The sequence below is a fragment of the Rutilus rutilus genome (assembly GCF_951802725.1).
Source record: "Rutilus rutilus genome assembly, chromosome: 24".
NCBI lineage: Eukaryota > Metazoa > Chordata > Actinopteri > Cypriniformes > Leuciscidae > Rutilus > Rutilus rutilus.
Genome location: NC_140228.1, coordinates 16,651,823 through 16,674,188, shown reverse-complemented (window position 1 = coordinate 16,674,188; position 22,366 = coordinate 16,651,823). Strand labels below are relative to the sequence as shown.

The 22,366-nt window shown below is 37.3% G+C and overlaps 1 protein-coding gene across 1 annotated transcript in view; it reads left to right on the top strand.

Annotated features, from left to right (window-relative positions):
- The window catches only part of dok6 (docking protein 6), an 84,222-nt gene extending 63,071 nt beyond the window's left edge, over window positions 1-21,151 (top strand). The window contains exon 8 of the mRNA XM_084398199.1: window positions 20,809-21,151. Within this exon, the coding sequence (XP_084254325.1) occupies window positions 20,809-20,963 (155 nt within the window). The 3' untranslated portion in view covers window positions 20,964-21,151. The remainder of the gene's footprint in view (window positions 1-20,808) is intronic.
- Window positions 21,152-22,366: the final 1,215 nt, after the last annotated feature.

Genomic DNA, 22,366 nt, shown 5'->3' with positions numbered 1-22,366 from the left:
CCCACTCCACAGCTCAGTTAAAACAGCATCTTTAAATGTTCGCCGTACTTACGACGGTGACGATTTCATCTGAAGCTCCATTTGGTACATTTATAAATCAGTGAGCAACACTGGCCCTTTTACTTGGGTAAAGTAAATCAATCTGGCGATTGAGTAAAGCAATAATATGGCAACACATTTCCGTGCTCTTTTACATCCCGCTGCCCTTTCTCGAGTAGTGTTTTGTAAGACGGTTTGAATGTGGTGCTGCATTAGTCTAGCTGGGAATCAGACTGGTGGATTTAATTCAATACTTTAAGTGAACATAAATTAAGCATGGAAGGTTTCCATAGTGATTTTGAATTACCAGTAAAGCTGTGTTCCGCATAGGGAGCGGATTTGCATAAAGTAGCTGATGAACATGAATTCATCTTATTAAAACAATTGTGTCAGCAAAACCTTACTGTATTTGTTTATTTAAACATTTTGATGTCTCTCCTGTTATGCCAACAAATAAATTCATACTGCATTTTAAAGTGAAATATTCTTTTATTCTTTATTCTTTAAAATAAACAATGCACATTAATTAACATGATGAGCACTCAAGTCCATGATGTAAGTGTGCCCGATTTAGCCATACAAGCTAATTTTCATCTGTAGTACCTGGCAGGTTAATGGTAAAGAAAAGTCTGTAAGTACATAAAAACATGTAAAAACACATTCCAGCAAACATAGCCATAACCAGAGCATATTAACACAAAATTACTTTAAATAAGGAGACAGAAACATGCCACTACTCCAAATTATGAAGGCTTGTTTGATTATCCAATAACCACTGTTTGTTTTATCGATGCAGAAAAAGATGTAATATTTCTTAATTATGTAGACCAAGGTATAGTATTCCAGGTATGTGCAGCTCTATAGGAAAAGGCTGACTGCCCGAAAGCACTTCTACTGTGTGTTATTGTACAATCCCCTCTAGTAGTGGTTCTAGTAGATGAGTTAGGATTTTGTCTAATAAAGTCATTAAGTGGAGGTGGGGCCATACCGTACAAAAAATGTAAACACAAGTAAAATATCTGCAAATATAATCATATTTTCCTAGTTTAAAAAGTCTTTCTGTTGATTGTAATGTAGTCCCACCTTGTCTGCGTCCAGCTGGTAAGGCAGTAATTCATGTGAAAAGATCATGGCATTGATATATAATTTTTAGGCCTCAGTGGTTAAATTATTTCTAATATGTACCAAATTTACCAGATTCAATTTAATTTAATTCACTAGTTTTTAAAACTTTGATAAGACTTTGATAAAACCATACATGCAGTTTTACTAACATTAAGATGTAAACATAATGTATTAGCCGACTTGCTTTTTGCTTTTAGCATGCATATATATTACCGTATCATCAGCACACATGTGACAATTACCAGTAGATGCACAAACGTAAGTAGGTCATTAATATACAAACTGAATAACAAAGGACCCAATATTGAACCTTGAGGTACACCAACAGAATTAGTAACTATTTGTGAAGTCTTATGGCCTACCCGGACACACTGTTTACTATCAGCAAGGTATAATCTTATCCATTTAATTACCTCTCGTGAGAAATTATAATTTGATAACTTATCAAAACCTCATGATTTACTCTGTTATCAAAGTCTTTCTTTAAATCTAGATAGACAGCTCCCACCACCTGTCAACACTCCCGTTTTTCCCGGGTTTTTCTATTTCTCCCGGGAAACTCCCGTAATTTGCATGGCCCAAACTCCTTTATGAATAATCGGACCAATATGTTTGTCTAATGATAGGCCTACTATCTGTTCAAAAATAAAATTTTCTGCAGGATACTAATTGGTCTATAATTGATACTAGCCATGCGATCACCTGATTTAAACACTTGTGTATTATTGCAGTTTTCCAAGCACTTGGAAACACTCCATCATTTATAGACCAATTAACAATTTTGGAAATAGGAGGAAAGAGTGCCTCTATATAGGTTTTAAAAAAGATTGTATCCATCCCATATACATAATTTGCCCTTGAACTATTAATAGAGGAAATAATCATGTACTTTAGAATTAGTCAGTTCTCTAAAATTCAAAATAGGAGCCTTAAAAGATAAAGTCTTGCTGCATGGACAAAAGGCACCATAAAATTATCATAAAAGTATTTTGTTTGACTTTTTTCTAAGTCTTCAGGAGCTCTTTTAATAGCTTTGTGTGAGGAAAAGACCACATTTAAGTTAAGATTCACCAAAACTTTGTGTATGGAAAAGAGCATCTTGGACATTCTGCTATACAGTAAATACTCATTTTTGTTTAACTGAAAACTACCATACAGATTCAGGGAATATTGACAGATTTTTTTTTTTTTTTTTTAACTATTCTTTTAAACAGACATTTGTATTACTCATGTAAACCACTCACTGATGCACATTTAAATCAATGTTACAACAATACATTTTGCTATTTGGGCGCCATTGATTTTCTTTTTCCACGGCTCCTTTTTAGCTATTGCTTTTGAGAGTTGGATTGAAAGCGTGTGTATAGGTCCATGTGGTCCGGAGACATGTAGCATTAGGGAAATGATGTGTCCATCTGCTGGGAGAGAGATGAGTTAATCTGCCTGGACGCCACATGGGTTTGGTGCTTCGGTCTCTGTCAAGCTGTCAAAATCGTCCATTGTCATATGCGAATAACCTGTGTTTATACTGTTACGCAATTTCACAAGACACAAGCAGGAAATTTGAACATATGAACGCACACAAAAAGATTATTAGCTATAATGGCAAGATATTTGCGTCCCTAATCAGTGAAAAATGTTTTGAGGCAGCTCCAGATGCTGATGTATCTAGCTCTGAGGCAGCCAGCCTTAAAACCTCGGTCTCGTTCATCATTGTGGCATTCCCATTGTTGAGATGTTAGCCTGATATAGTGAATGTTCCCCCTCCTCATCAACTTCCCTCAGAAATACAAATTCAGCAGAATGCTGCTTTTTTTTTTTTTTTTCAATGAATAAATTGAGTGCATCACCATGTTGAAGGACGGTGTTTAGGTTGAAGAGTCAATGAGAGCGTGCGCCTTCCGTGAGAGGAAAATGGAAAATATTATAAAGATCTCTGCCGTGCAACAGCACACTCCTTACGAATTGTGCTGAATAGAGGACTTTGCCACCTGCGTAAGATGGCATGTACAGCATAAGATGCTTTTTTTAATCAATCAGCATGCATATGAACAACCCACCGCACTGCTGTGTACGATAGGCTAATATACAATTCATGGAATAAATCTAATCATTCTCACCTGAAGAATGGATACTAAATCAACGAACAAAGATGAATGGACTACTTGCACAACTACTCCTGCGTTCTAGTTAGTACATATCGGGAGTTTCCGGTTAGAGCGTCCGGCGTACACATACACGAGAATGCGGATTATCACTAGGTTTTATGGCTGCCAATTGATTAACAATGAATAATGATCTCTTTATTAATTATCTTGAGCCTGCTGAAATGTTCCTATAAATATATTTTCTTTCCAACTGTGTATTCTGAATAATAAATAGCTAAATATATTTATCCACTAAGCAGCAGCAGTCCTATGCTCGTCTTCTCATTAACAGTTTTTTTTTATACCTGTTGGGTTTACATTTTTAAATGAAATTGAAATTGACTATTAAAAGGATTGCTTGTGTGCGCTGGTGTTTATTCCAGTCTTTTAAAATAGTTGAATGAATGAATGATCGCGAGGTGCCTGTAACGATGTTAAAAAGGCTAGGCTATTTAATCAATAACGCACACTGCATAGTGGAGAATGACAGTCAACTACTTCGAATATTATAGCTTTTTGTGCATAAACATGTAAATAGTGAAAAGATTGACATTGAAAAATGACACAGAATGATTAAAATATTGAATCCAAATAAATAAATGTTCGTGGTTCGTACCGATGTTCTTCATCTGTTCTCACACACTTCAGCGTCGCGGTCACTAGTTTAGACGAACACTGACACCCTGTGGTGAAATAATGGCGTATTTTTAACACCCGCTGCTTTCTCAGATCGGCTTGGGTTGGATTAAAACTTAAAGGAGAACTCCGGTCAATTTTAACATTGAGCTCATTTTTTTGTACATTTGGAGTGCTGTCAGTACAGAGAACAACGACAAAAATCGGTGTTTCCTACACCGTGTTATCCTCTTTTTAAAATTTGCACCCTGTTGACTTCAATGGGGCAAGTTTTAAACCTGCTTTTAGGCTCTTAACATCCTTGATGTGTCATTACAAGTGCAGGTCATGTGAGTGATTCCTTCGGAGTGAACGCGGGTGAATCTGACTGCAGTAGATGTGAAAGATATTAATAAAAATGATGTTTATTCAGCCAGCGCACATACCTGTATTTACATCCTGTTTTCGGTCGAAGTCCACAGTAGTCGATTGTCGAGTTCACGCGCGTGATCATAGGTAACTAAACCTAAACCTAAAAATTGACCGGAGTTCTCCTTTAATGTTCCGATAAGTTTGGAAAATTCTGCACACAGTAAACTCTTGTCAATAAAAACTGTCAAATTTTTTTATCTTATTGCGGAAACTCATTTTAGGTGGCGTTTGTTCAACTCATACACTGGTTTCTTCGCGCGCATCCAGGAGGCAAAAAAACGCTATCTGTTATGCCGAGTTCTGTAAAAGAACATTGTAATTAATGTAGATTTCGCATTGTTTGTAATTTCTTGTTGACTCAATAATAAACTGCAATTTCAGAGTTGGATCTGTTTGTTTGTGTTTCATATTAATATAACATTATGTAAAACGTCCAACTGTTTACGAATCAAAATCCGGACATACTGTGAAGCATGTATGAATTATCATGTTAGACTAAGTTAGTAATGTAATAGCCAATGTTAGCAGTGCAGCATCTATAGAGCCCGAATTTGCTTTTATATAAGTCAACCTTGTTTACGTTACTTTACGACCTGCAACATTTCATGACTGCACACATATAACGTTACTTTACTGTAAATCAAAGATTTGACGATGGATTATGTGGGAAGCCTTAGTACCTCCTAGGGGTGGCACGGTTCACAAAACCCACAGTTCGGTTCGTATCACGGTTTTAGGGTCACGGTTTTCGGTTCTGTACGGTTCTTGTTGTTATTTTTTCTTTTAATCTTTAACACTCCAAAAATTTACTTCAGCATATGATATATAGCTTAATTATCTATTTATTTATTTATTTATTTCATAAATGGGGTGTGTTTGCAAAACGCAGCTTCTCATTTCCCATTTCGAAGTAATATAGTGAGTGAGCGGTCACTGTGAGGAAACTTTCAGTGGCCCTGGAGGTCCATCCATCTGTAGTGAGAGCTACGTGGGCTGTGTCGGACAGTTCTTTGTCAATTTCTCCTCGTGTCTCATAGATGTAATTTACGGGTGGGACATGTACCCACCACTTTTTGCCAGGGTCGATATCTCGCGGCACGGATGTACCAATACAAATAAATAAAATATCTCCAGTTAACTAGCAAATTATTAGTTTCGTTCGTTTGTTAAATAAGAAGCAGTCTAGCGCTGAAATTAGTTTTTTTTAAATCAAGTGATCAAAGTGCTCGTTGCCGCTGCGATCAGTGGCGCTGATACTGTGTTCTCTTGTGGCTCGCGCACACGCCGCAGTCTTCACTCGGACTCGCGCTTCAATCCGTTGAGGAGACTATTCGTTCCGGTGAAATCACAAACAAAATTCACACAAATCTGTCCCTGCTTGATATACAACCACTGATAAACATAATCGGTTTTGATGAAAAAGAAAAAATGTATAAATATATACGAGTGCGGATTAGAACTCAGAACCTATGACACGCTTGGCAAAAGTTCTGCCACTGGACAATTAAAGTAGGCCACATAGGCTATGTGAAACTGTCGATCTATTCACGTGAAAAAACAACATAGTGGAGTAGATCTCATTAAATGTCTAAGTAAACCCAGTGTACTATTTAAATCTTGCTGTTATTCTACATACATCTGATTTATGATTTAGCATTGTATTAGCACGGGCACGAGGCTACATTGCGCATGCGTCGAACCGTGCGACGCACACACGCACCAAACCGAGACAAGTGAACCGGACGGTTCTGATGTTTTTTCATGTACCTTGCCACCCCTAGTACCTCCGACCGTGGCGATTATATTAAAAAACGTACTCTCAGCAATGGTGAGATCTTGCCGGATCCCTACGCAATACATGACAATCTTTGGATTGTGGATGACAAGAAGTTGCCAGCAATTGTAAGGCCTGATATATATAATTATCTTATTCAGACACCAAGTGTGTACTGTGTATACAAGAGAAATGATTAGAGCGTACAAATCCCTTGATGCATACAACTACGTGCTATGTGGTCATGTGCAGCTCGTCAAATACTTTGATGCCATTTTGACTTAGCGACAACACCACCACTATGCTACTAGCCTAAACCCTTTACTCCGGTACGAAGGCCGCGGGTCTTTTTTGCCTCCTGGTTGCGTGCGCAAGCAGTGATGACGTCGCCGAGAAATCCATGTATTGACCACAGTACATTGAAAGTAAACATAACCGGAAATTAGTGAGATGTACTATTTCCAAACGGAAGTGCGTCACGAAGCTCAGCGCAAGTGGTCCATTGGTGACGGCTGGTCATTAACAAACAATATGTAATGTTCAGTATGTTAATTTAACTGCTCATTAGATTGTGTGCATTTAAATATTACATTGAAAAGCTTTTAAAAACGTTTCAATAATAATTTTTTAAAATGTGTATTAATTAAATGTTTTTTTTTTTAATGTTTTTTTTTACAGTTATTAATTAAAAAAAAAAAATTAACATTATCATTAATAAGTATTTATTAAGTAAATAATAAAAAATGTACACTACTGTTCAAGAGTTTGGGATCAGAAAAGATTTTAAAAGGATGCATTTAATTTATCAAAAGTGACAGTAAAGACATTTATAATGTTAAAAAAAAAATCTATTTAAAATAAATGCTGTTTTTTTAACTTGTTTATCAAAGAATCCTGAAAAAATGTATTATGGTTTCCACAAAAATATTAAGCGAAATTGATTTTACATAATAATATGAAATGATTGGACACAAAATCAGCATATTAGAATGATTTCTGAAGGATCATGTGACACTGAAGTAATGATGCTGAAAATTCTACTTTGCCATGAATTAATCACATTTTAAAATACAGTATATTAAAATAGATTTTAAATAAACTAAATTAACTTTTTTGATCAAATAATTGCAGTCTTGTTGAACATATCATTTTCAAAAATATTTTAAAATCGGGGATGGTCCAGCAAGACATTCTACTAACTATAAGTAACTTTGCAACTACATGTCAACTAACTCTCATTAGAGTATAAGTAGACTGTTAGGTTAGGGTTATTAGAATAAGTTGACATGTAGTTGCAAAGTTACTTTTAGTAAGTAGAATGTATGTTTGTGGACCATCAAAATAAAGTGTTAGAAGATATTAAGCAGACAGCCTACTAATACTCTAATGAGAGTTAGTTGACATGTAGTTGCAAAGTTACTTATAGTTAGTAGAATGACTAAAGTGAACCATCAAAATAAAGTGTTGCCAAAAATCTTACTGTCCCCAGACATTTGAACCGTAGTGTGTAAATCAGTTTAATGGCATTTCTAACTATTAGAATCTACATCAACTAATTTACATTGTTCAACCAAAAATGAAAACAAAAAAATGATGATATTATTAATGAAGGTTATTATAATGTAATGCATTATAAGACATTGAAAGAATGTGTTTTCCCCTCATACTGATATATGAACCACAATATAAAGATGAATATCTGCTCTTTAATTGTTTACAGTAAGTTCTCCAGCTAATATCCACATCTGGCAGGAAAGAACATGACTTCATGTCACTTTGTGAATGAGAAATAATGCATGGAAAGCGTTGTGCTGATGTTCATTCAGTCACAGCTCAGGTGAAAGATAGAAAACTGGGGCCAAACTGGCAGCGTACATTTGGTCACAAGATATATTTTTTGTCAGCAGCTATGGATTTGCTGACTCACATAATGAGTCATACTGTATGTATTCTGTTAAAAATGGATCACCTTCTTTCTGCTCCTTCCAAGACATGTTGCACAATGAATAATTAACCTGTTACAAATAGCCTTGTGAACAAATATTGCCTTGCATATGACTTTAACTACCTTAGAGTAGGTGAAGTAATAATGACAATGCCTTTGAATTTATAAATGCCTTTGAATCAGCTCTATTTAGAGTCATACTTACGGCCCTATGATTTTATGATTCATGTGGAAAACACATGAACTTCAACTCCAGAGCTGATCTGAGAGTCACTTCACCAGCATTTTACCATTTCATCTAATAAAACTATCATCATATACACAGGAAATGATGCCACTTGGAAATATTATAAGGAAACATGGAATTAGTTTCCATTGTTATGCTGATGACACTCAAATATATATTTCATCACGGCCAGATGAAAACGCTAAATTATCCAAATTGACAGAGTGTGTTAAAGATATAAAAGATTGGATGACGCGTAATTTTCTTTTATTAAATCCAGACAAAACAGAGGTACTACTTATCGGTTCAAAAAACCGCCCACAAAACCTCTCGCAATACAACTTTAATATAGTAGGATGTCCTGTTACTTTATCCTCTACAGTAAAAGACCTGGGTGTTATACTCGATTGCAACCTGTCTTTCAAAAATCATATTTCATATGTTACAAAAACCGCCTTTTTCCACCTTAGAAACATTGCTAAGCTACGTAATATGCTATCAGTTTCTGATGCAGAAAAGTTAGTTCATGCATTCATGACCTCGAGACTAGATTACTGTAATGCTTTATTAGCCGGTTGTCCTGCATCCTCAATTAACAAGCTACAGTTAGTCCAAAATGCCGCCGCTAGAGTTCTTACTAGATCAAAAAAATATGATCATATAACACCGATTTTATCATCACTGCATTGGTTACCTATAAAGTTCCGTATTAATTACAAGGTATTGCTACTGACTTATAAAGCCCTAAACGGCTTAGCTCCAGTCTATTTAACGGATCTTCTATCGCCCTATAATCCATCGCGCTCTTTAAGATCACTAAATTCAAGGCTTTTGGTCATACCTAGGATATCCAGAACCACCAAAGGAGGGAGAGCATTTTCACATTTAGCTCCAAAACTCTGGAATAGCCTTCCTGATACTGTTCGTTGCTCAGACTCGCTCTCCCAGTTTAAAACTAGATTAAAGTCGCATCTCTTCAGCCAGGCATTCATATAATATTTTTAATCTTACAGTTCAAATTACAATCCGGCCTCTAGTTAATAAACGCCAGAGGAGAACTGGCCCCCGACTGAGCCTGGGTTCTCCCAAGGTTTTTTTTTCTCCATTGGGTCACCTGATGGAGTTTTAGGACACTATTAGGTCACTTGATGGAGTTTTTCGGTTCCTTGCCACTGTTGCCTTTGGCTTGCTCAGTTGGGGATATTCTAGGGATATCTAATTTGATTTTATCAATAAATTCCACTAGAAACAAACCTTGTTGTATTATTTTAATTTAATACTGTGAAGCTGCTTTGATACAATCTGTATTGTGAAAAGCGCTATACAAATATACTTGACTTGACTTGACTTGACACAGAAACTCACAGGTATTCACTACAACCCACCAAATTATGACAGAAATATATTACCATTGCAATAGTAGAATGTACTTTTCAATGTAATAATGATAATACTGCTTATTAAAATATTATTTTACACTTTCATCCATGTTATAAACAGTAAAACTGTTGTGCAGCACTTTCAACTATTTTATGAATTCAGTTAATTTGACATGCTTTTTTATTTATTAAAATTTAATTAAAGCTTTAAAATGGAATTAAAATGGAAAACACAAAAAAAGAGAATTTGGAATTCTTAAAATTTGTATGCTAAAATATATATATATAGATATACCGTAAGTATTTTTTTATTTTTTACTGTGCTGTGTCACATACTATATACACTATTCATCAGGCATCCTCAAATACCGGATCTGGTTTACACCACAAGTGCTCAGGGTCATTTATGGTAATGATCTTTCAACACTATATCCTATCATATTTTTATCTAGAGCCAAATGTGCTTCATTCAAGCCATTTCCGCTCCGTACGCATTGCTTCTCTCTCCCGCTAAAGACGCTAAAGCGGCACATTAAATGGATAGTTTTTGGGATAGTTTCCCAAGATAGTTTCCCAGGATTTTTGCTCTGGCCAATGAACGAACAGTGTATGATTATGATTCAGGCAGCATTATAGGTCAGAAGTCAGATTGGTTTGGAACAATCAGAATAATATCCAGTTCCATCTGGTTGAAGATTGGAGTCACGCCGGTATGGAGACAGGTTTGTTGAGGATCAGTGCTGATGGCTGTCGTGTCGATGAGAGTCTAGTTGAGACAATCTCTGCTGACACTTCAGGGATGCGTTGTGGTCGTGTCTAGGTGCAGGTCCTCCATCTGGTCTGGATACGGCCCGGATCCGGCTGACTACATCATGCGTTGTGGTTGTGTCTAGGTGCAGGTCCTCCATCTGGTCTGGATACGGCCCGGATCCGGCTGACTACATCATGCGTTGTGGTCGTGTCTAGGTGCAGGTCCTCCATCTGGTCTGGATACGGCCCGGATCCGGCTGACTACATCATGCGTTGTGGTCGTGTCTAGGTGCAGGTCCTCCATCTGGTCTGGATACGGCCCGGATCCGGCTGACTACATCATGCGTTGTGGTCGTGTCTAGGTGCAGGTCCTCCATCTGGTCTGGATACGGCCCGGATCCGGCTGACTACATCATGCGTTGTGGTCGTGTCTAGGTGCAGGTCCTCCATCTGGTCTGGATACGGCCCGGATCCGGCTGACTACATCATGCCTGTGGTCGTGTCTAGGTGCAGGTCCTCCATCTGGTCTGGATACGGCCCGGATCCGGCTGACTACATCATGCGTTGTGGTCGTGTCTAGGTGCAGGTCCTCCATCTGGTCTGGATACGGCCCGGATCCGGCTGACTACATCATGCGTTGTGGTCGTGTCTAGGTGCAGGTCCTCCATCTGGTCTGGATACGGCCCGGATCCGGCTGACTACATCATGCGTTGTGGTCGTGTCTAGGTGCAGGTCCTCCATCTGGTCTGGATACGGCCCGGATCCGGCTGACTACATCATGCGTTGTGGTTGTGTCTAGGTGCAGGTCCTCCATCTGGTCTGGATACGGCCCGGATCCGGCTGACTACATCATGCGTTGTGGTCGTGTCTAGGTGCAGGTCCTCCATCTGGTCTGGATACGGCCCGGATCCGGCTGACTACATCATGCGTTGTGGTCGTGTCTAGGTGCAGGTCCTCCATCTGGTCTGGATACGGCCCGGATCCGGCTGACTACATCATGCGTTGTGGTCGTGTCTAGGTGCAGGTCCTCCATCTGGTCTGGATACGGCCCGGATCCGGCTGACTACATCATGCGTTGTGGTCGTGTCTAGGTGCAGGTCCTCCATCTGGTCTGGATACGGCCCAGATCCGGCTGACTACAGTAAACCTCGGAATAAGCAGAAAGACTAGCATTAGCGTAGATGCCATTCTACTTATGATGTAACGGGTACATCGGGCGTTATAGGAAGTGTTCCCGGTTCCGGCTGACCTAATTTATGCAGCCTAATAATCATTTAACTGATTTGAATAATAGGAATGTATAATTTTCTATGTGTATGCCAGGTTAAAGAGATGTGATTTTAGTCTAGCTTTGAACTGACAGAGTGTGTCTGCTTCCCTGACAATGCTAGGAAGACTGTTCCAGAGTTTAGTGCTAAATAGAAAAAGGATCTACCGCCAGCAATCGATTTTGATATTCTTGGTATTATCAACTGGCAGAGTTTTGAGATTGCAATGAAGACATGATTTTTCTACTATACAAACTTTACATTATATATCTTAACCTGGAACACACACACACACACACACACTTCAGTTCCACACTTTCCCCAGGACACCTGCACTAAGCACATGGTTGTCTGGGTTGGAGCTGAGCGAGTCCAGTCCATATACAGTACAGACTCAAAAATGCCCATCTTCACATTCCTCACCGTCTCGCTAATCTGAAATCAATACACAACAAACCCAATCTGTGTGCCTCCCTGCCAGACAGCACGTTCCCAGCACCTCCAACCTAGCAGTGATGATATAAAGAGGCTTTTCTGGAAGATTCAGACAAGGGTAGAACGGAGAGAGCTTTTCTTATTATATAAACATGCTCACACGCTGCGCTCAGGTCTTGGGGACGCTCTGGAGTGGTTTGATAAGCCTGATCAGTCCCATGTGTGTCCCTTTGACCAGCTGCACCTACAGCTTTTCAACTGATTGGGCCTCTTCTGATCCCTGTCAAAGATTGTGCTACAGTATGTATATATGTGTGTGTGAGTGTGTGTGTTGTGTTGAATCTTTCTTTCAGCAAAATATGAGTAGGCGTTCTTTTGCAGAGAAGTATTGTTCTGTTGCTCAGCTCTAATGGACAACAGCTACAGCTGTTCTTGTTAACTAGTATTACTTATTCCTTTTCTGATAATGGCTATACCTGTATTAGCCATAGACTGATATTTCATGTAAACAATGTATAAAGCCAATGAGTTCACATACATAACTGGGTAGCTGACATTAAATTAGTCTAGTGACAACAGTGTGGCATGCTATACTCCAACTAGAACTATTTTATCATTTTTATTATACATTACTCATATTAGTTGATAGATGAAATTTAATATTTGTACTTTTAAATATGCATTTGTTGCACCACATGGTTATTTAAATAAACTGAGTAAACAAATTAATAAATGAATTAAATCTAAAATATGTATATCATCTAGAACAGGGGTGTCCAAACTCAGTCCTGTAGAGTTTAGCTCTAGCCTGCCTCAACACCCCTACCTGGAAGTTTCTAGAATGCCTAAGACCTTGATTATCTGGTTCAGGTGTGTTTAATTGGGGTTGGAGCTAAACTCTGCAGGACAGTGGCCCTCCAGGAGCAGGATTGGACATCCCTGATCTAGAAGATACAAACATATATAACATCTAAGTCGGGGGCTGTTATTTGTCAACTACCCAATTATAGACTTTTGAAAATGGAGGCTTTTGCTTAAAACCTTTTCCTCTGCCTTCATTAGTTTGGCTCATTTACTTTGGCCTTTAGGTTTGTAATCACCTTGCGGAGAGTGGTTGTCTGGTGATGGCAGGTTATATGTGAGCAGCAGATTGGGCTTGATGTAAATTAACTTTCAGAGCAGGAAAATGGGAGTTTACTAATGCATAGAAATGCATTGTGAAAAAAAAAAATTCCCAGTCAAATTGATTTCATTCATTCATTCAGTCATATGCACCCATTAGCGGCTCCTGACAGCGAATGTGTCTTGGGTGGATTCTTGGGCTAGTTTATGCTAAACATTTTGTAAGCTTTATTTTCTAATCGCTGAACACATGCAGAACGTTATTCTGCCTGACAACCTGTTATTTTGCCTTCTCTCATGTTGATTGACAGGCTTTTAGTACACACGCATAGAACGCTATTTAAAATTACCTTAATGTAGTATTTATTGCCAGAACAGAACTACATTCACAATGGGCACATTTAAACTAAAGGGTTTATACTTTCATTAATTTGATACGCTACTCCACTTAGGAAGAACAGACATGCCAACTAGTTATTGACCTGATGCAGACTAATATACAGATAGCTGAAGCAAATTGATATCGTCTTGGACTGGAGCGAGGTTTGCGTAAGGTAATGTGAAAACAAGCAAGGCAGCCTGAAATCTGTCCCAGTAGACCTTATTCAGAGCAGCGCCATGACAGGAAATACTTATCATGTTTTCAAAGGCATCCGCTGAAAAGGCCTGTATAAAACTCCTAGATCACTTATCATTTTCCACTGCTGTTCCATGTTGTCTAAAGTTTTTTGTCTACTGACATTTCTTGGAAAGAAATGTTAGCAGTTTTTTTGTCAGCAGGTCAATCCAAAAACACATTAAATAACAGTACAACTCTCTGAAAAGATGTCTGTCCCTCATAGCCTCGCTTTCATTCCTGTTAAAGTAGCCATGAAATCAAAATTGAGACTATTTACTTTGTCAGTGCACATAACTAGTTTTATGGTGAACAATTAACCCATGCAAGTTAATACACAGAAAAAAAAATCATGGTAATCTTTAATCAAAATCTGAAAAGTCACTCCCGCTCTGGAATGGCGTTCCTTCTCTGGTTACGTCAGTTTGACGGCTTGGGTTGAAAACGCTTAGCCACTCTCAATCGCCAGTCTGCTATGAGCGAGGGATGGAGAGGAGGTGCGCTAAAGTAAAATCCCACCTTCTATTCAATGTTCCGTTTGATTTGGAAATACATCACGACACTGAAGTAAAATCGGTTTCACCTTCTGGTTCACATGGACTTTGAAAATCAAAGATGGTGCTGCTGTGAATAAGGTCTATGGCTTTCAATTTTTCACCACAGATTTACATTGGAAAAAGTAGAGCTGGGGAACCTGGTGAATCAGGTGTGGATGTTTTAGATTACAGACGCGCTGTTAAGATCGGTTACATCTTAACATGCAGTGGATTATACCATTTACATTAGTTTGCTTTAGAGCCACTATACCATCTCATTATTCACATTATGTTCGGAGTTTGAAGGATCAAAGTCGTTTAAAAGAAGCAATCGGCAACTATTACTACTGGTCAGAGGTTTCCATAAATATGTGAGGTTGTCTATATGTAAGTTAAACAGTGCATTTGTTTGTGGTGTATTGGTTGCAACTCAAGTGTCCATTTATGCCACAACTACACTAAGCTGATGCAACATACCCATGAAGCAAGTGGCACTGAGATGTCATGCTGGAAGTGCAGCAGTGGCACTGCTTTCCTCTTTCACTGCTACATCTTTCTGTCCATGGAAGCTTGTTTCTGCTACAGAATAAAAAATAAAAAAAGGCAATTGCGTCAGGAGGACGCAGTCAAGCAACAGGAGGTGACCGTGACTGTATCTTTTTCTAATTTGATTAGGTTAGTTGTGGTTATAGGAAACATTGTTTGTTTACTGTGCTCACGTTCAATAGTCACGTTGAAGTTTTGTTCGTTCAACAAAAAAAAATTACGTATACTGCATTAGATTAAACTGGGACTGGTCACAGCACTTGCATATTGTTGTCATATTGTTAGTTTAATTGCTTCTATTGCTCTCCTCATTTGTAAGTCGTTTTGGATAAAAGCATCTGCTAAATGTTTTTTTTATACAATTCTGACTTTTTTCTTGCAATTGCGAGTTTATCCCGTTTTCACAGACAAGGCTTAAGCTAGTCCCGGACTAAAATGCTTGTTTGAGCTGTTTTAACTGAAAGCAACTTGCACCGACATATCTTAAAATTTAGCAGTGCCATTTTTTTTGTCTCAAGATTCACACCAGTAATGTTTTTTTTCTAAGGCACGTTAATAAAATCTACTTAAATGCCCTAACTGAACTAAGGCCTAATCTCACAATTCTGAAGTTTATATCTTACAATTCTGCCTTTTTTTTTTCTCGCAGTTCCAAATTTCTCTCACAATTCGATGGAAAAAAAGGTCAGAATTGCGAGTTATAAAGTTGGAATTGCGCAAAATAAAGTCAGAATTGTGAGATATAAAACTTTCGCAATATTGACGAATTGCGGGAAAAAAGTCGCAACGTATATTTCTTGTTTCTCGCAATTGCAAGTTTATATCTCACAATTCGAACCATTTCTCACAATTGTAAGATACAAACTTGCAATTGCTATGAATTGCGGATATAAACACACAATTCTGAGAAAAAAAACATCAGAATTATGAGTCGCAATTACCGCAATTACGTTTTATTCCATGGCGGAAACAAGCTGACAGAACAATAAAACTATAATGTGAAGGATTACAAAATGTTCAAAGTATTAAAATAATTACATTTACACAATGAATACAACAGGTTAAAGCAAGTACAACTCTAGACAGACTGGTGTGTTCTTCTTGCTTTAAAGTCCACATGAATTCAAAATTGACCATATTTACTTTGTTTGCCTAAATTGTTAGTTTTGTGGTGAACAATTCATCCATGCAAGTCAATCCACACAAAAAATGTTTTTGGCTTTGTAATCTTTAATCAAAATCTGAAAATGCTCCTCCCCTCTGCCTTGGAGGACCTTCTCTGATGACGTATGTTTGACGGCTTGGTTTGGGAAACGCTTAACCACTCCCCTCAAACCGTTAGTCTGCTATGAGCGAGAGATGGAGAGGAGGAGCGCTAGAGTAAAACCCTGCCCTCTGTTCAATATTCCTTTTCACTGGGAAATACGTCACAGCACTGGAGAAAAGTCGTTTGCAACTTCCGGTTCACGCGGACTTTAATGTGAAGCCAATGACAAATCGTCTTTGTCCCACCAGGTTAGATCAGTGTATTGCAGCCTCTTGTGCGTGTGTGTGAGACAGCTATGGTATAACCCAGAGCCCTGGCGCTGCAGGAGCTGTCTTGCACACAACAAATATGCGTGTTTACCATCCCGGACGATAATTCCTCCTTCTTCTTTTTTTTTTTGTCCTACCAAGCTGAAACAGGGCCAGAACTTTGAGCAACAGATGCAGTATAATGGCTTTTTTTTCTAAAGGCTGGCCTGTTTCAAGTGAGGTTCGAAAGGCATGTTTGGCTTCTGTCATTTCATAGGAACTAAGGAAGAAGAATCGAGAGGTTGTCACTTTGTTTTCTTCTCTGGTTGTTGTTAGTTCGAGCCCCTGCGGTGGGATCTGATGGTGTTGGCTAATTGGCTGTTTGCAGTCAAAATCTGGGAGTCAAACACAGCAGCGCTTCTGTTGATGTTGTATTAGCTAGAATAAATGTAACACCATGCCAGTGTTTGAAAATAAATCACTACACATTTGATGTGCATGTTACTCCTTTAATGACATAAATATAAGAGGAGATTGTCATTTAGTGCCTCCTCTAGTGCTTGATGTTTAAAAAGTTTAACAGTTTAATTTTATTTTAGCTTTTAGTCATTTTGTTATGTGTTGTTTGATTCCTTTGAATTTTTCTTTTAAGCATTTCTATTTAGCTTTATTTTTATTAAAAAAAATCAAATTTTATACTTCAATGATCAACTTAATTTCAGGTAGTTGCCAAGATAACATTTCTAATTTTTAAGATTTCTGTTTAATAACTGTATTTGACTACAATTTTAAAGTAAAAATGTATTCAAAATGAAGCTGAAATAAAATAATTTTAATAGTTGATTTTAATTTTAACAAAAAAAAAAAAAAAAACATTTTAATAGTATAAATGTTAATAATATAATATAAATGTTAACTAATATCTAGTGAAAATGTATTGCCATTTACTGAAAATCTGCACTGGGATTTTTTTTCATAAAAAAAGAAAAGAAAAATGTTTAATCTTTTTTTTTGTATTTGAAATAAAGCTGAAATCAAATAAATCATTTAATTTTTATTTCAAATACAAACAAAAAAAAACAACACTTTTAATAGTTTATATTTAGTTAATGATAACAATAGTGTCTCTTTGAATAACCGTTTTTACTAATATAAATGTTAGCGAGGGAAAATATGTTGTGATTTACAAAAAATCTGTTGGGATTATTTTCATTAAAAAATCCTATCATTTAGAAATATTTTGTAAAAGAAACAATATAAAATTAACAAATATTCACATAAAGACAAATTAAATAAGACATTTGTTTCATTCGTTATTTTTTTTGTTACACAATAATAATGATTAAATATATACATATATAATCTATACAAATATTTGTTTTTTTTGCATGTCATGTTGTATTTTTGTCTGTTGAAATGAATAATGGATTCATACTGCAGACTACAGTCACGTAGTCTGATTTTTCATTATGGTTTGACTCAGTATTTGATCAAGATATAGTTTCCTGGTTGTTCAGGTACACTGTATTGCCTTTGTTATAAGAAAGTGATACAGCTTGTAGACTCTAGACATTGCAAATATTGAGGTTTGGTGTGTGTGTGTGTTATCATCCAGCTCTGTTTATCTGGCCGTCGCTTCATTTCCTCCATCCTGTAGAGCTCACTGGCAGCTCAGATCATCACAGAACCCTGACTGCAATTTCCTAAGGTGATGGAAACACACATGTGGATTATGTGTGTTGGCAGGTCGCTGAGGCCGCAGAGGCATAACATGTTTACCAAGCATGCAGGACAAGCGGCGCTCCAACTGTCCTTGGGTTCATATGGCTCCCGCAAATCCGCTTACATCAAAAGTGTAACATCTGGATGAGAGGACACCCTCTGTGCTGTGTGAATCATGTACCAGAGGGAGAGTGTTAAGTTCTGCTACAGGATCCCTCAACGCAGAGGTTAGATTCAACCCTTCTCGGACACACCTGCCATGTGTTCAGGAAAACCCATTCGGATGAGGAGGGTTGGAACTAAACTGCACCTAGTTCACACAGTTGAAGATGCACACACTTCAGGCTTTAAGCAAGAGGAATTATGTCAGATTACGCAACAAATATGGACAACGGGACATGATGTCATGCTCTAGAGCCAGGGTTATTATAGTTGACTAAAAAGAAATCGAACGTTAACTGAACTTTTAACTTATTTTATTGCAGTTAGTTGCCAAGGCAAGATTTCCTCTTTTCATTTAGTGTAACTTGCTGTACTAAAAGGACTAAAACTGAAATGAAAATGAATAAAAACTATACAGACTTATTTAAAAAAAAATTAGCTAATAAAAATATCAAAAACATACAATGAAGTGACTGAACATTTAACTAAATGAATCCAGATTAAAATAGTATCTCAATGATACTAAAATAACACTGTCTAGGGCTTCTGTTTTGGTAATACATTTGTAATATTAATTAATAATAATAATACTAGTTTTGGGTCAGTAAGATTTTTTTTTTTTTTTTTTTTATGTTCCCTTAAATCTCTTATGCTCACCAAGGCTACATTTATTTAATCAAAAGTACAGTAATATTGGGGATTATTATGACCGTTTACATTACAATTTAACTAACAGTTTCCTATTTTAATAGTTTAAAATGTATTTTATTCCTGTGATGCAAAGCTGAATTTCCAGCATCATTACTCCACTCTTCAGTGTCAAATGATCCTTCAGAAATCATTCTCATATGCTGATTTGATGCTCAAGAAACGTTTATTATTATTATCAATGTTGAGAACAGTTTTTGTAGAATTTATTTTTCTTCAGGATTTTGTGATTAATAGAAGTTCAAAGAACAGCATTTATTTGCTGTAGTTTTTTGTAACATTATAAATGCCTACTTACTTAATTTAATGCGTCCTTGCTGAATAAAATAATAACTTTTAAAAAACCTTCCTTACTTTTTAACGGTAGAATAAAGCAAAATAAATAAAGCATCTATTTCACTTTCATCTTTAAAGATTCTATTATTCATAATTAGTCAAAACTCTATAGGCCTACTGTCTATTGATCAGATCTTAGGCATACAATCTCAAGTCATGTTAGTGATGTTTTACTTTGCTAAGCAAAGCGGACAAGTAAGATCAAGGATAATAAAATTAAGTATAATATAAATAAAATCAACGTGTTTCACTCAGATATCTGCATATCATCACTTAATTAACACAGTATCCGCTGAAAATCACCATATTAACAAACACTTTGTTGTCAGTCCGTATCAGTTACACACACAAAGGAATGTTCTAGCAATAGTATAAAAAGTAAACTGTCTTCATACATGTGTATGTTCAAATAAAACCTATGCTGTGCTTTTATAGTCTTTTTGCTCTGAACTTAACATATTTTGATCATAACGTATAAGATGATGTTTGGGTGTGGTCAAATATAACAACATCTGTAACAAATTGCATATCTTTGGCTCAGTTAGGGCCTGATGGGGTTTTGTCCTCCTTGATTTTGAGCTCCATAATCATATTTTTATCAAATATATTAGGTGAATTTCCATTTTATGCCAACTGTGGATTCTCCCTCACAGTCTTCACCAAACAAGATAACATTCTTGTGTCCTGGGTCTGACTGTTGGTCCTTTTTGCTAAATGTTGTGGGGTGATATAGATTAAAAGCATGTATGGATCCAGTGGAAATAGTAGGCATGCTGGCACTAGCTCTGGAGCAGGATTCAGCACTCCTGTTTAGCTCAAAAATGCATTTGATTTCTATAAACCTCAAGAAATATTTTTACCAAAACACCCACCCACCTGTAAGATTAAGTTACGAGGTGACAGTCTTCCATGCAATACCTGTATACGTTCCTCAGAAGCGGCTCGCTTGGTTTCTAAATAAGGTTTGTGTCGTGCGCTCGGTGAGTCTGTATTTGTTTGAGTCAGTGCTCTATATATATGTGCTTGCTGTTGTTAAGAAACAAGTTTTGTGTGATTCGCCTACTTGGAGAGCAGGTATCCTCGTCTCACCCTGGGTATTATTCTACTCCTCATCCATAATTGATCACACAATCACCTCTAGAAAATCGAGTTAAGCCATCTAACGTTACCTCTCCCGCGAGCGTGCCAAACACTGATACGTGGAGAGTTGCCAAAATCTCTTTTCCCTTCTAGTTTGAGGAACTGTGTTATTAATGCACAAAAACGATCAATGCTGCGTTCAAAAAGCGCAAGTTAATCAATGCGCAGGAATGTGTTTTGCTGTACAGTTCTTATTACCTTCACTCGAATGCCTTTTCGAATCAGTGCCGTGTCAATAACATGGATAATGATCTCTCTGGCTCTTTCAAGGTACGAGTTTGACTATGACACTCATTCCACGGGCTCAGACGTTTCAAAGCTTCCTCTCCGAGCAGACTGAGCAGGAGCAGGAGCAGAACCAGGATCAAGCAACAGCGGCCTCTAGTGGCCACGATAGGAACTGCAGCGCCTCGCCGCTCCGTTGACATGCACTGTCACGGCTTGACGAAAGCCACGACTCCCGGACATTCCAAAGCTTTAGGAAGCTCATAGACACATGAACAGTATGAACTCTCTTTTTCTCTCTATATATATATGTATGTATATGTATGACTTAATTATTTGTAGAACAGGGTGTATACTAAGAACTCTAGGAGCCTCTTTTTGTACGTTGAAGAAAAAACAAAAAAACAAATGCCAAAAAGTTGTACCATAAACTTTATTTTCCTTGTGTAGTTTAAGACAAATGGACTTTCTGCAGTTATTTTTCAGATATACTGTAAATATTAAAGCGCTGTAGCGCTTGCATCCATAGTCTTTGTAATGGGACACCCACTTAGCTTCTGTCAAACAAGGAACATGTTTGTGTTTAGCACCCTGCACTTTTAAATTAGAGCTTGTTTTGCACTTTTGTTGTTTTCTTTGGGTTTTATTATGCCATGATGTCTGTAGATGCGTGCTGTGTAGTGTTTGGGGGAAAACTGGAAAAAAAAGCGTACTTTTAAAGGGATAGTTCACCCAAAAATGGATATTCTGTCACTGTTTATTCACTTTCCAAACTCGTATGTTTTTGTTTTTTCTGTGGAACACAAAAGAAGATATTTCAAAGACTGTGCTGGTTGCTCTTTTCCATGAAATCTGGAAAAGCTTCAAAAAGGACTCAAAAGACTTCTTTAGACTGTCAGTCCAAATCTGATCATATTTAACAAGAGTGAACAGCAAAAAACAACAACAACATGAAATCCACAAATCCGTTACATTCAAATGTGGTTTGAAATCCTATTCAAGTCTCATTTCTGGAAATCGGTTTCAGTCTGACCGCTCTGATCGTAGCATTTTTTTTTTTTTTTTTACATTAAAATATACATTAAAAATGTATAATCATATTCTATTTAATATTGCAATGCAACACTGCAAACCTCTCCATGCTGGTTTTGCCGTATGCGGACCAACCCGACGCAACATAACGCATAAACCAATGCAGATATTCCGGAAAACGAAAGTGCGCCATGGGACACACATCTGAACAGTTTCGATACACATTGTGGACAGTCAATTTAGTTTAGATCAGATTCCAATCACGTCTAAACCATGAACAAATCATTGTTTTGAATCAGATCTTTTCAATGAATCAGTTAAACCATAGTCACACTGAACTTTGAGCAAATTTCTACAGACACTGCAACGATCTCAATATGACGTCACACTCTGCTGCGTATATTCAACATCTAATACATCAAATATGCAGTCTTACTCCAATGTACTACAACAGTGCAGTCCTGTAGATTCAAAGTTTGCGTTCTTTTAATTCAGCTTAGGGCGTATCAATCTTCTATTGGTCAATACGAATTTGCATGTCAGAGTTCACTTAGGCCTTGTCCACACTAAT